Source organism: Trachinotus anak, unplaced genomic scaffold (genome assembly GCF_046630095.1).
Source record: "Trachinotus anak isolate AG129_WGS33_773 ecotype Australia unplaced genomic scaffold, CSIRO_AGI_Tana_v1 ptg000019l, whole genome shotgun sequence".
In the NCBI taxonomy this organism is placed as follows: Eukaryota; Metazoa; Chordata; class Actinopteri; order Carangiformes; family Carangidae; genus Trachinotus; species Trachinotus anak.
The window spans coordinates 1,406,809-1,420,968 of NW_027273870.1; the positions used below are offsets into that span (position 1 = coordinate 1,406,809).

The following is a 14,160-nucleotide window of genomic DNA, read 5'->3' on the forward strand; positions in this document are numbered from 1 at the left end:
ACAGATAAGCTGTAGTTTTTGTTGTGAGTCTAGTGAGTCTTTCTTACAGAAGGGTGGTTTATGTAGGACTGACTCAAAATAAACTACAGTGCCCACGTTCATCCTAATGAGGGAACATGTGGAGCTCCACGGCACAGAGGAATGGGATCTATCAGGGTAAAGCTACACAGGAAATGCATCATAGGATAATTTCATTGTTGATTTTGGGGGTTTTTTGTGGGATTTGTGTCCAATCGCATTCAGCAAGAAAATTTAAATTCAAAAAAATCTGAGAGTAGAAGCAATAAATGTTGACAGGATAAAATAAAAAACCACTAAAAAAAAGAGTTGCCCATCATTCCCAAAACATCCTGGGGATTCTCACATTTCTCATCCAGACATACAAATGTATTCACCTTCTCTCCTGCTGTGCCTCTGTCTCATTAATGATTTCAGTGAATAGCCTAGAGGGGAATCTGCTGTTGCACCAACCAGCTTCTTTCAAACTTAGCCTCAGTGGTCTGTTTTGAAACACAACTGTGTCAACATAGTGTGTCAACACTTTCTGGAGAATTTTCAGCACCAGCCGTCCACCCTCTTCCTCTCACCTCAGCTTTATCTGTCTCGCCGAGATTAATCTGATACTGCGCTCAGTTTGCACATCACGGCAGCATCTCCACAATGTGCACAGAAAGGTTTTAAGAAACAGAGCCAGGCAGGTTTTCTGCTGCTGCTGCTGCTGTTGAGTGTGCAGTGTTTGGGTTTTGTTAGTGAGGAAGCAGTGTGGTTTCGGCTCAGAGCTGTCAGAGCTGAAACACTTCCTCGTCCTTCTTCACTCTCATCACTCCGATCTGCAGAGAACACCAACGGCTGTCAGTCCACCTCAGAGCAGACTGACCTCATGTGACTCTGATTTCACATCGTCTTCCCTAACTTGAGATAAGACTCTTCTCTCTGTGAAATTACTCGGGTGAAGTTTGTGTGTGACGTTAAGAAGCACTGGGGGAGTGTGAAAACTGGTGAGTATTTACATATTTATAGATTATCTAGTTTTAATTTGGTTATATTTTTAATTATTAGTTTTTTTCCTTTTAACATGATGATTTAAAACATACTTTTGCACTGTTCAACCAATGTAGATTTGAATCTGTGATCCTACAATGAATTCAAAAGACAATCACCCAGTTTTGTCATTATCTCCATGTGACTCCATGTGCATCATTCTCTTAAATGTTTCATTTATTTAAAAGCAAGTAATAATAATAATAATGAAATTATGCTAATCTTTTTAATTGCAAAGGACCTATGCAGTTATCATAGTGTCTTATAGTGATCATAAACAGAAAGTGTTCAGACTGAGCTGCAGAAGAATCTAATTTACAGACTGATCATTGCTGAGAGAAAGTGTCTTGATCAGAGCCCTGACACACAGCTGCGTGTGTTTTGGCCTCAGGTCACAGTGGGAATAAATCACTGGAGGTTCTGCCGTGTGATGGTGTTTATATAGTGGACGCTTGTTTCAATGTTATATTGTGCTGTTTATTTTAGTGGATATTCAGCAGCAGTTTGATCAAGTCGTCCTCCTGAACTCAACAATACAAAAATCAAAGATGTAATCCCGACAGTGCACAGATAAAATCTGTGACTATTTCTGTCCCTCATTTATGGATTTATCATAGAAAATGTGATTTAGCTCACAACATTAACCCTTTAATGTACAAACAAACATACAAACAAGTGAGTAACATTTCACTGCTCATGCCAACGAAAAAATCTTAACAACACATTGTTTTGGCACGACATACACAACACCCCACAGTAGAAAAAAAATGAGATGAGACAAATAAACTTTTAAGCAAATGTGAATTTAAAATGACACGTAATTCAAGGTGAAAAGGCCACGACAGATTTCACCCCCTCTAAAAGAAAGTCTTTTTTCCAGGGTATGCCCCTGTTTGTGAAAGATTTTCATGAGAAAGAGTTAGTTGGTCTTAACTGATTTCCAAAACTGGGCTGCAGTTTGTTTTACATATAATAAGTAGACAGTTGTCGTTGTCTTATCTGTATTGATTAGTTCACATTTACAGGGACAGATTTTAAGCGTACTGTACGTAGTTTAGGGCACAAACAGGTGACTGTAAAGAGGAGGGAGGTACATTCACTCACATTTACTCTACACTGCTACATTTCAGAGGGAACTCTTATGGCCAAGTGGTGTTACTCATTATTTTCAGGTTTAGATTTTATATTTAAAAACCTATGATAAGCTTGTCCGATGCTGTGGATAAATCAGTGTTTTCCAGCCTTTGTTGGCTTGTGATCACTTACGGCAGCGAGTAGCTGGGGCACCTCGTCACGTTTCACAGATCCATGGTTGTTGGCATTTTGCTTCTTCATCCAGATGGTTTTGTGTTAATTAGTGTTTGAACTTGAGGAGGTAAAAGTCGGCTAAAAGAAAGCAAAGATTAAACAAAGGTTTAGAAAATAAGTTTAAATTTGTGCAGCAGAGCTTTGTTGTGTCTTCTTTCCTGCTCCATTCATCATCTCACAGCCCTGCAGTTTATAATGTGACCCTTGGGAACATATTACTAAAGTACCTAGATGCAGCTAAAGTAGTTAAACCGAGCTTGGGGCAGTGTTTAGACAATAAAATAATGGACCTTTCTGTCTTCCACATTATTTATTTCAGGAATAATAGCTTTAAAACTCATAATCTGTTTGTACTGTAAGGCTTTTATTTTCAGAGGAGTTGTTTTAAATATGTAGCTGCTATATTATTTAAAAAACAGAACATTACAGCAAGTCTCCAGATTCTTGAACTTGAAGAAGCTTAAACATGCAAACAATCGTTCACTTTTTTGTTTTTTTGTTGTGTGGTGTTACGCCTCAGTGTCCTCCACTGAACTCCACTGCAACTTCACCTCTGCTCAAGTGTGAGCACTGACTCATGAAATGTGTTACAGTTAAGTGATATAGTTGCAATTCTTATATGACTGTTTGTGTCATGTTGTCACAAACCAGGCTTGTAGAAAGTTCAATGTCCAAATGTCAGTTTCAAGCGCACTGAGGCTGCTTTCACCTGCCATGTGAAAGTCTGTGAAGCAAAATATGGGAGGGCCTCAGAGGAGCAACCATCTCTGCAGCCTTAATGTCAAATCAGCCACTGATGACAAAAAGGCATCTGACAGTCCATCTGGAGTTTGTCAAGCAGAATGTAAACACCTGAACCAGAAGAAAAAGATTCTTTCTCACCCTCTGATGTGACAAAAACTGACTTCGCTGACTTAAATGTCAAGTGGCGCTGAGGGGTTGGGCGACTGGGCGAGATAACAGTGATCAGAGCAACACAGAAAGCCCCGGGGGGGGGGGCTCGTCTTAAGTGCAATGTCATGCAGGTCAGAAATTCAGTTTTCAGCTTGACACATCACATTGCACATGACCAAACCAGTGGATTCAGGATGAGAAGGTTTGGGATAGAAGCCCTTTGGAAAAATCTGCACAGACCGAACGTTCACAGGTCTGAGAGAGCTGAAGAGACTCAGGTGTTTCTACTGTATGTTTCACTCATTATACATCATGTAAATAACAGTTGCTTTCATTTTTCTTAAATATCATCTGTAATAACAAAATGTGGAACAAGTGAAAGGGTCCCGATAATTTCAGTAATCAAAATTAACTCAGCTCAACAGTTGCAACATACGCACAGTGTGATGTTCGGAGGGCACTTGCACAGATTCAAGCAGGAAACAAACCACTGAATGTGCAGTTCTGCTGCCCTCTTCTGGGCAACACAAACACCTCGCGTAACCCCTGGGCCCATCGTTTTAGTGCCTGCCTTCAGTTACGCTTTGTCGAAGCAAGTATATATAATATATAATATATGTATAAGCTACCGATATTGGAGAAAAAGACACATTTTCAGTAGATTTTTTATAAATTGTACAAATATGTAACAAGTGAGATCCAAATAAGGAAAATGTGAATGACTCAGCTGACCTGTTACAACAGGCTGTGAAAAACTGTGTTGCATGAAACACATCTGTGCAGTTGAATGTCTTCATTAACACAGCCATTCATTTTATTTCATTTTATTTCATTTTTTCCCTCTGGATAATTTGAATTTCAGTTGTAGAGAAACTTCCTCCCTCCTGAATGATGCCTCGCTCTTTCTTGGTGAAGCGAGGAGGGCTGCACCACCCTCGGGCCGCAGCAGGAAGCCCCAGCCCCGGATCCACCCCAGTAACGTTCAGCCAGCTAAAACAAAAGATGGGCTCCTGGGATCCATCTCTGGAGTACTCCACAGCAGAAGCACCGTATATCCCCACAGTGTCCATCACTCCCTCGAATGGGAGCGGGAACCTTCAGCCATTGAAACCCAAATCTTATGGTGGGTGACAGAGCTACTTCCTGGACTTTAGCCAGAAGAAAACAACAAATGTTTCCTGGATAACTACACATAAAAAAATATAAAACACTGAAAATAGTTATGGGTTCAAAGCAGAGGGCAGCACACTTTGTGATGAATTATTATTATTATTATTATTCAGTTAGTTGTAATGATCTAACATGAGATATTAAATCATTTAAAAGTCTGAATTTTCAGCATCTTCCTCGTCTGTCTTTCCTCTCAGACTGTAGACCTGCTCAACCCTGCAGTCCTGTCAACTCGAATACTTTTAGCCCTGTGGAGAAGGTCGACCCCAGCCCTCCCACACCAGCGGTATGGGCCAGAGCTGACGTGAGCTCAGGATACCCAGACAAGCTGACCGTGGGCCTGGGAGACTTGACTCTGCACCATTCGATCCTGAGGGAGACCAGGAGCAGTGGCTGCTCCAAGATCAGCGCTCCGAGGCAAGAGTGTCCACTCTGCAGCAAAGTATGTCGTCCCTCCATTACAGCAAATTCTGTATGACAAACAAACAACAACTCTGAGGGTCAACGACACAGACCCACCTTATTACCGCTGAACACAAAGTACAGCGACGATGAGATATGTCTTTAGTTTTGTAGTTATCTGGTAATAAATCAGAAGTGTTGGACACATTTTGACCTGATGGTGGTGCTAAAGGAGAAGATAAGGGCTCAGCTAAGTTACTACATCTCATTCTGAAGAGGTCATCCTCTAGTTGATGAGGTATTTCAGACCAACGTTGCCATCCTCCCTCCCTAGCATGGCTAAAACAAAATGCATCTTTAAGGACCAAAGATTCACCTTTCAAGAAATTTCAGCTGTGGTCAAGCTACAAAAACACATTTTGATGAAGACACTTAGCACACTTTGCTCATATGATGTGTTGTGGACCTTCAGGAGAAATGTGATCCAATCCTGAGGATTTTGTTGCTTAAGATTTGCAAACACTGTAGTGCAAACGAATTTAATCTCCTACCCAACAGGTAGTTTCCCACTTCACAATTATCTCTTTTAGTGTTAAACTGTGTTTTTTTGTTGGTTTTTTTTGCCCTTGCAGATATTTTCATGTCTGTCTAGTTTGAAGACTCACATATACAAGAGTCATGGAAGCAGAGCACCTCTGTCAGCAGCGCACATCAAGTCCAGCAGGACAAATACTGCAGAGTCGTCATGCAGGGGCAAGGTCAGCACCACCATGAGTTTCTTTTTCTTCTGAATTATCTGGTTACGACTTTTCACAGTTCAGTGCATAGATGGTGTACAACACTCCTGAAACCATAACCACAGCGCCTGTGTTTCAGGAGAGGACGTTTGGCTGTATGGTGTGTGGAAAAGTGTTCAAGCGCTCCTCCACCCTCTCCACTCATCTGCTCATACACTCAGACACTCGGCCGTATCCCTGCCAGTACTGTGGCAAAAGGTTCCACCAGAAGTCTGACATGAAGAAACACACCTTCATACACACCGGTGGGTTTAGCTTTACCCTTCGGTTGCCTCTGAAATATGAGGTTTTCTTATGACATTGTAAATTAAGGTTCTTTGGTTGGACAAAACAAGCTGTTTCTAGATATAGCCTACACCATGTATGATATACAACTGAATTAAATAAGGTGATATATTTAATCATTTAAGTGCTGTTCTGAAATGTTAGAGCACTGTGTGTTTCCTCTATACAGTCTGAATATCCTGTATATTCAAATGACTTGTGACTTGTGTTTATGTGTCAGGGGAGAAGCCCCATGTGTGTCAGATATGTGGGAAGGCGTTCAGCCAGAGCTCCAACCTCATCACCCACAGCCGCAAACACAGGGACGACCGGCCCTACCGCTGCCCCCGCTGCCTCTACAGCTTCCAGCACAAAGTGGACCTGCGGCAGCACCAGGAGCAGCACTGCACCTACCGCTGAGCCTGACGCAGCCGAGTCGACGTCCTCAGCTCTTTGAAATAAGCAGTGGAGACACCTTCAGGACAGAAAGTGACCGACTGTGTTGTTTTTATGACCAAGTTGAATATTTTATCCAAAGCTGCAGTAGTTTAATTTTAGATTTACCTGTCTGTGAGGACACTGAGGAAAGAGAAAGATACTGTTCTTACCTTGCTCACAGGTTTCCAGCACAGGAATGGGGGATTATTTTCATGGCTCTTGAGTCAGTTGTAAAAATCTAAGTACTACTAACAATTCTCTCGTGTTGTATATTTATGTACAAGAGGCTCACAGTTAATGGTGATTTTTTTTTAATGAACAGCATGTCAAGAGCTGAAGAAATGACATTCCATCATGTTATTACTGAAGATGACAGCCACTGAATTCAGTTTATAAGACATGAGAGTTTTTCAGAGAAATGCTGTACATTTCCCACATGGTTCGTCCATCTTCTCTGTGATCTGTGGTCATGTGACAGCAGAGTATGTGCAACTTTCCATCGACACAGATTTAACATAGCTGTAGCAGACTGGTGACACTACGTGATTTCATCACATCTCTCACTTCAACAGCATTTGAAACAGAGAGAATTAATGTGGTGCATCATCAGTATTCTGCAAATGATCTGAATCCAGAAACTGCCTCAACAGCAGAGCAGTTACCCACACAATGCTACAGTGAATATTACTGTTCTGCAAATTATCATGGTGAGAGTTCACTCTGAGCCAAATACACAGATACATCATTTGTGGTTTTGCATTTATGTTTTTATTTTTTAGTTTTGCATTTAAGTTAGGTTTTGACACAAGACACACATTACAGTGTTTCACTCATCAACCATTGTTTCTGTACCACTGAGCTCTGGCAACAACATCATTGGCGTAGTCTCCACCGGTTGTGCTTTCATCTACGTTCTTGGATCTGACGTTTCCGTCCCCCATGTTGTAGGCTGCTATCCCTCCTGCAGGGACAAATATAAATGAGAACAAAGCAAAACAAAGTGTGAAGGAAGTTGATGTGTACGAGTCGACTGGTTCAGTGAAACAAACCTTTCAGCTGCTCCTCTCTGCTCCAGTTAGGAAAATGTATTTTGCAATTGCAATTAATTTTCCCATGCACCCTTTGAAGTGTGGTTACCTCCTTTTGGATTAATTCATCAACCTACAGAAATGGGAATGAAATAGGATGAACACCCCTGCTATTGTATTGTAAAGTGAGGCTCTATGTGAGTAAAACAATAATGTTTGTTACAACCTGCAGCAGTCTTATATAAATGCTTCTGACCCAGTCCCAGCCTCCTGTCTTTTCAGGTAGTTTTCCCGCCCTGGCCTCTCTGGAGATGATGCCAGCAATGAGAGCTGGGTTCCATACTTCTGTCCCGCACTGAGGATTTTTGACCTTTCTATCCTCTTTGTCATTCTTTGGTTGGTTGAATGGTTAGATTTAAGAAAAAACTAAATTATTTCTACACTGCTCCTGCATGTCTCAACTGCTGTGATTACCTGAGTATCACAGATTGTCCCCTTTGAGCAGTTTTCTTTGAAGCTCCGATAGTTTGAACCCTCATGATGTCTCCATAACCTACAAATGATCAGTTCAGTAGATTATTTTCATTAACACACTTGCAAAGTATGAGGATCTCAATGGATTTCACTGCTACATATTTTAAAGATGACAATGTGGAATCCTTTCAAACAAGATCTCGAGTAATTGTATGATAGAATTTAGAAAATTATAGATATATATCAGCAGCTTCAACACAAATATTCCAGTGTTTCCTCTGCAGGGAGCTCCAGGTTGTGGGCCCCAAGTGTCCTCACAGTTAAAAATCAGCAGAATAGTACATTTAGCTGTTTTCTCATGGGAGCTGAGTATGAGAGCTGTGACCAACAGATACATAGCATACTGATCCTCTGGTCCATGCGGGATGGGCGCATGTAATGGTTCATTTCCCCTGCTGAAGTCCCCCTTTCCTTTCTCAGGCCTGCATAGTTTGCTTATGAGGAAAGGGCAATAAAAAAAAAAAAAAAAAAAAAAAAAAAGAGCCATGTGACTTACAAGAAACAGCTCCCACTGACTGGATTAGGCACAGCTCCGTTCAGAAACAAGGCAGTTCAGTGCTTTCCAGAGGTATGGAAATACATTAACAATAAAACATTAAGATTAACATTAAAACAACAAAAAACTATTTAAATAACAGGAATAAATAAATAAATAACGCATTAAGATTTCACAAAAACCTTTTCTTTTTCACCTGAGAGTAAACTCCTTTAATAAATGGTGTCTCAGCTCTGAGGCAAATAACACTACAGAACCCTTGTTTTCACGATGGACATAAATGCACCACACGTTTTACCACAGTACAGTTTCAGTTTATCTCACTGGGGGCTTTATCTGAACAACCAGAAGTAACCACCCTCTTCAGAGAGGCTGTGGGGAAGGAGGCAGACATACACCACAGTATCTCTTCCAAATGAATCAACCAACCACTGGCATCAATACTTATGCTACAAAACAAGTACATAAATGTCATTTTAAAAAATGCATATAAACGACATTAAGAACAAGCAGAAGTATTAATGAGAACATAACTACTTAAAGATTAAAAAGATGTGAGCTGAGGCAGTTGTTGGGAAAGTCTCTGCTGACACAACACAAGATTAAAAAGATGCTACCGGGGTAATTTATTAGTAAATGGCAGTAAATGGTGATGTTTTAGGCCCTGATTTAAAGTTTCAGCAGACCTCAGGTTTCCAGGGAGCCTGTTCACAGGTGAGGGGCATAGAAACAAAATCCTGCCCGGTTTTGAGAGGGAGGCCTTGAGTCCGAAATACTACAGCAACGTTACTCATTTGACCAAGTAAACTGAATAATGTTTGGCATGATTGAAGAGAACAAAATGTCTTGTAAAGTGTTAAATTTTAACTTTCTGTGGTGAATGCAGAAACCCAGTAACTAAGCTTATAGAGAGTCCCAGTCTCCCTTAAGTGTCTTTCCAGCTCTGCAGGATCTGGAGACAATGGCAGAGACGAGATCTGGATCAGCTCCCTTCTGATGAGCCACATTTCTCATGATGGATTTGTTCAATGTGCCTTGACGACGATTGTGTGTGTACGGCCTGGTAAGAGAAAGTACGGGGAGGACAGGAGCATGGCATCAGTGCAGCATCTCCCTATCAATTATCTGATATAGTTACACTGCGGGTGTAGCTAGATGTAAGGAGGTTAAGATATGAAACTACTTGGTAGAACCATTTGTCTTTTCAGATCAGTTCTTCCTTTGATATGTCTCCCCTGACTTTATGGAAGTAAAATACTAAATCGCTGGAGTTCCTCTTCAATCTGGATTGAATTAATGTGGCCTAGACGGATCAAATGTTTCAAATCAGAAATATTGTTGAGTCCAAAAGATGAAGATAAAAAGCTTAGTTTGATAGTTCTGAATTTAAGGAACTGGTCTGAAACTAAAACAAAAAGCAGGCTTCACCAAAACTAAGAAACCAAGTTTCTTGGAGACATAAACTTTCTCACAGTTCATGTCACATGTCCATTAATTTTCTCTGTTTGTTCAGGATCATTGCCATCTATGCTGTGCTCATATTTTAAGACTAATTTATTGTGTTTTAAACAAGCAGAACACAGTGAACGCAGCTCTTCATGCGTGAGGCAAAGCAAAATGTAAAATTATGATAGATAATGTATGTGATACCAACAGAGAAAAAGAAAACAGAAATAAATGAAATAAAAGTTAAAGTAATAGCATTTGAAACAAACTGCTAGAATGAATGTGGTGCATCATCAGTATTATGTCCAGTGATTTAATCCAGAAGCTGCTTCAACAGCAGTGAGAGGTCACTCTGAGCCAAATATACAGATTCATCATTTGTGGTTTCACATGATGTTTATTTTGCAGATATATATATATATATATATATATATAAATACAGTGTTTCACTCATCATTTGCAGGAGAACATTCAAAAGATTTTTGTTGTGGACAGATTCAGTTGTTAAAACCATTGTTTCTGTACCACTGAGCTCTGGCAACAACATCATTGGAGTAGTCTCCACCGGTTGTGCTTTCATCTACGTTCTTGGATCTGACGTTTCCGTCCCCCATGTTGTAGGCTGCTATCCCTCCTGCAGGGACACATATGTAAATGAGAACAAAGCAAAACAAAGTGTGAAGGAAGTTGATGTGTACGAGTCGACTGGTTCAGTGAAACAAACCTTTCAGCTGCTCCTCTCTGCTCCAGTTGGGAAATTTATTGCGGATTCGTTCAATAAAATCAACCAAGATCCCAGTTGCTTGACGAAGGTGTTCTTCACTGTCCCATTTACCGTCGGGACGGTGGTTACCTCCTTTTGGATTCACATCAACCTACAGGAATGGGAATGAAATAGATGAACATTCCTGTTATTGTGCTGTAATGTGAGGCTCTACTAAGAAGATGTGAGTAAAACAACAGCGGTCGTTACAACCTGCATCAGCCCGAAAGCATTCCACGCGTTTCTGCTTTGGTCCCAGTCTCCCCAGCCTCCAGTGTGTTCAATCGTTGCTCCAGCCCTGGATTCTCTGGAGATGATGGCAGCAATGAGAGCTGGATGGATGTCATAATCTTCTCCCACTGTATAGATTATTGACTTGTACTTTCCCATTCTCTCTTGGTCCGTCTTGGCCATGGTGTGTGATGCACTCACACCTTGCAGAGAGAAATCCAACAGAAAACAGGATCATTGCATCAGTGCAGCAGATGCACCTGTTTGCCTGTCAGTTCACAGATAAAGAAACTCTGGCATTTAATTAGCCTCAAAACTTGCAAACAGTCACACAAGCACGAGTCTGTGACGAGCACTCGCTCAACCCCCCCTACACGCTGGCAACACCCCCAACACCAAGCACCAAAATGCCAAAAACTGCAGTTCCTCAAATGTACACTTGGTGCTGGCTACAAAAGAGACTCTCATGTGATGTGATAGTTCTGGTTACTTGACGTGGGGTTGAAGGTAGTTATCTATAGTCTGTGTTTTACCTGCAGTGGATTCGAATCAGCACGCTGCCAGTTTAGAGAAGCAGCAGGAGCTGAGCGATGTACTGCTGTGGACGGGGACAGCAAAAGTATTTTACCCACTTAAAAACATGCCCACAGAAAAAACCATGATATCAGTTTAAGTGGAAGCTATATTTTACATATTTTCACTGCTTTATCTTGCCGTCATACAGCCCTTTCCTTTGGAACTTCATTTTCTCAACTGTTGAACTAACATATTCTTTCTGACTCAAACAGCAGATCTGCAGAATAATACAATGAAAATTATTCATGATATTATTTAATTATTCATTTATTTAATTATATTAGTTATTTAAAAAGTTATTTAAACTGGTAAAAAAAAGGAGTGGTTATAATCCAGGGCAGAGAGCAGGTCAAATAATGTCAGTTTCTCAGTGTAATTGCAGATCATCTCTTTATTTTATATATGGCCCATCCGTAAATCATGTTTATACAGTTACAGTCTCATATAAAGTGCTCACACTGCTTTGGCCACAATTATTCGACATCCATGGAAATGCGCTATAGTTTTGAGACTAATTAAAGGCCAAGTAAAACACTATAAATACAGATGGTTACATGATTCTATATATTCTATGTGATCTGCAGTGTTTACCTGCGCATCCCAGCTTGTCCTGCTGCGCAGTTTTCCTTGAAGCTCCAGTTGTTGAAACCTTCATGATGTCTCCATACTTAGGAGGATCAGAAGAAGAAGGAGAAGAAGAGGAGAAGTAGGAACCTGCAAAAGACCGGTTTATTAGAGGAGATCTCTTTGACATTCGCACAAAGCATGAGGACCTGCAGCACTTCACAGTCCCCACTCTCTACAGTTTCATGTCAAACGCATCCTCACACAACAGCCACTGGGGTGTAAGTGCGGGAGTAAACAACCCATCCATTGCTCCTGTCCCGTCTCCAGCCCTGTGGGAGCAGAGATGTGAGACCTGTCGCTCCTCTACCCGCTGCTTGGCAAAGCTCGTTGCAGCCTGTAATACTCAGGCCTGCTTCATGTGGAAACAGCCACACCCACTTCAAATTCCGTTAACCTCTGATTAACATCTGGAGGGGCGGAGTGGATCTAGAGAAATATTCATGGGGGGGCAGAAGGGTGGCATGAGACTATAAGGGGTAGCAAAAAAAAAAAAATATATATATATATATATATATATATATATATATATATATATATATTTGTGTGTGTGTGTGTATATATATATATATATATGTATGTATGTAGAAATCCTTTTTTTTTTTAGGCTCAACGTTTGAGCCTCGGAGGCTTTTCTTTGGTTTTCACAAGAGTTTGTTGATATTTAGTCATTTAAGTTAAACTATTCTGGAAGCTCCAGTAGTTTGAATCCTCATAATGTCTCCATAACCTACAAATCAGATTATTTTTCCTCTACATACATTCACATTAGAACAAACCATAATGAAGTGATAAGACACACTATTTTTCCCACTACAAACACATTCAGTGAAGATCAAACTGTATAAAACAACTCACCCATTTTCTCCTGTTTCCTGGTCTGATAGTCTTCTTTGAACTGGTGTGTTAGAGCTGTAGCTCTGTGCTCCTCTGTCCTCTCTGTGGTGCCAACATGCAGGAACAACTGTGCTTATATAAGGTTACTATACTTTCAGTTTCACCTGCTTATCTTGCTGCTGTTCTTGTTTTTCACCTGCAGAGGGGGTTTTTAAGCAGACCTGCTGGGTACATCACCAGTGAAAAAATACAGCTGATTTACAAGAAACAACCTTCACTTACTGTCACGGGCACAGGACTCTGTCAGATACACTAACAGCCGGATGTCATTCATTTGCTCTGCTCAATCAGCAGCATAATGTGACAGGCTGTAAATTTTCAGTGACACCCTAAAGTTTGCAAAGATGAATAAGTGATGCTGAATGTGTACAACATGATGCTCATTCAAATATTTCTACTTGGCAGAGCAGTGTTTCCTGTGCCTGTGATTGTTGACCCCTCCCTAATGTGTTGCACCTGTGTCTAATAAAACTAGTCAAGTCCTTCTTCATCATCATCATCATACTGATTATTGTAGGCTAATGTTTCTGTTTTGATATCATATTGTTTTCCTTATACAGACAGTAAAGCTAACTTTATTATTGTTACTCACCAATTTCCATGTTAAGAAGTCGCTAACTTGTGTTTATTGTAGTGCTGCTATAGAGGTGACTGTACAACAGCAAGGGGGACAGACTGGACGGGAATTACCATAGTGTAATAAAAATAAAATTAATTAATTAATTAATTAATTAATAACCTACAACTGAAACTTGGTGAAGGGCTTCCCCTCACTTGTGCCTCCTCTACATGAAATGGTGACAGTATCGCCACCATGCAGTTAGAACACCTAACAAATATTGCAAAATGTTTTGGCGGTTATCTTGGAAACCGTGAGACGAAGAAAAATCCAGTGTCTTTGGATTCAGTGAGTGATGCTGAGGAGATTGATACAAGCCACACCCATTTGTGTCATTAAACTCTTACCACCATTTTGAATTTTTTGACTCCCTATCTTACAGCTTTAATCCAGGCTTCACCAATCCTGGCACATATTAGGGTTAGGTGACCCAGAACACTGCCCATGTGTTTGATTTGACACATCATATATAGTTTTTCATTGATCTGCTAACAAACCTTTGTGGGTGTGGTCAAATCAATTAATGCTTCATTGCAAACAAATTTGGCTCAACTGTACAGACCAGACTGTGAACACACTGCCCAGTTTCATGCAATGTCCCCACGAGGAGGTGATATGATAATAAAAAAATA

At 40.6% G+C, this 14,160-nt stretch overlaps 2 protein-coding genes across 3 annotated transcripts; one reads left to right on the forward strand and one right to left on the reverse strand.

Moving 5' to 3' along the window:
- The first annotated feature begins 647 nt into the window (after positions 1-647).
- LOC139637163 (zinc finger protein Gfi-1b-like) lies at positions 648-7,061 on the forward strand. Its single transcript, XM_071505754.1, has 6 exons — positions 648-998; positions 4,106-4,366; positions 4,611-4,855; positions 5,448-5,573; positions 5,692-5,857; positions 6,118-7,061. The coding sequence occupies exons 2-6, from the start codon at positions 4,132-4,134 to the stop codon at positions 6,294-6,296; spliced, it is 951 nt and encodes a 316-aa protein (XP_071361855.1). The 5' UTR covers positions 648-998; positions 4,106-4,131; the 3' UTR covers positions 6,297-7,061.
- Positions 7,020-13,025, reverse strand: LOC139637165 (lysozyme g-like). 2 transcript variants are annotated; one of them, XM_071505758.1, is made up of 5 exons: positions 12,871-13,025; positions 11,980-12,102; positions 10,795-11,015; positions 10,543-10,693; positions 7,020-7,275 (listed from the first exon to the last, which is right to left on the reverse strand). In XM_071505758.1, exons 1-5 carry the CDS (start codon positions 12,872-12,874, stop codon positions 7,148-7,150), a joined length of 627 nt encoding a protein of 208 aa, XP_071361859.1. In that variant the 5' UTR covers positions 12,875-13,025; the 3' UTR covers positions 7,020-7,147. The 2 variants fall into 2 exon arrangements, with proteins under 2 accessions (XP_071361859.1, XP_071361857.1); XM_071505756.1 differs by lacking the exon at positions 7,020-7,275 and adding an exon at positions 9,909-10,452.
- Positions 13,026-14,160: the final 1,135 nt, after the last annotated feature.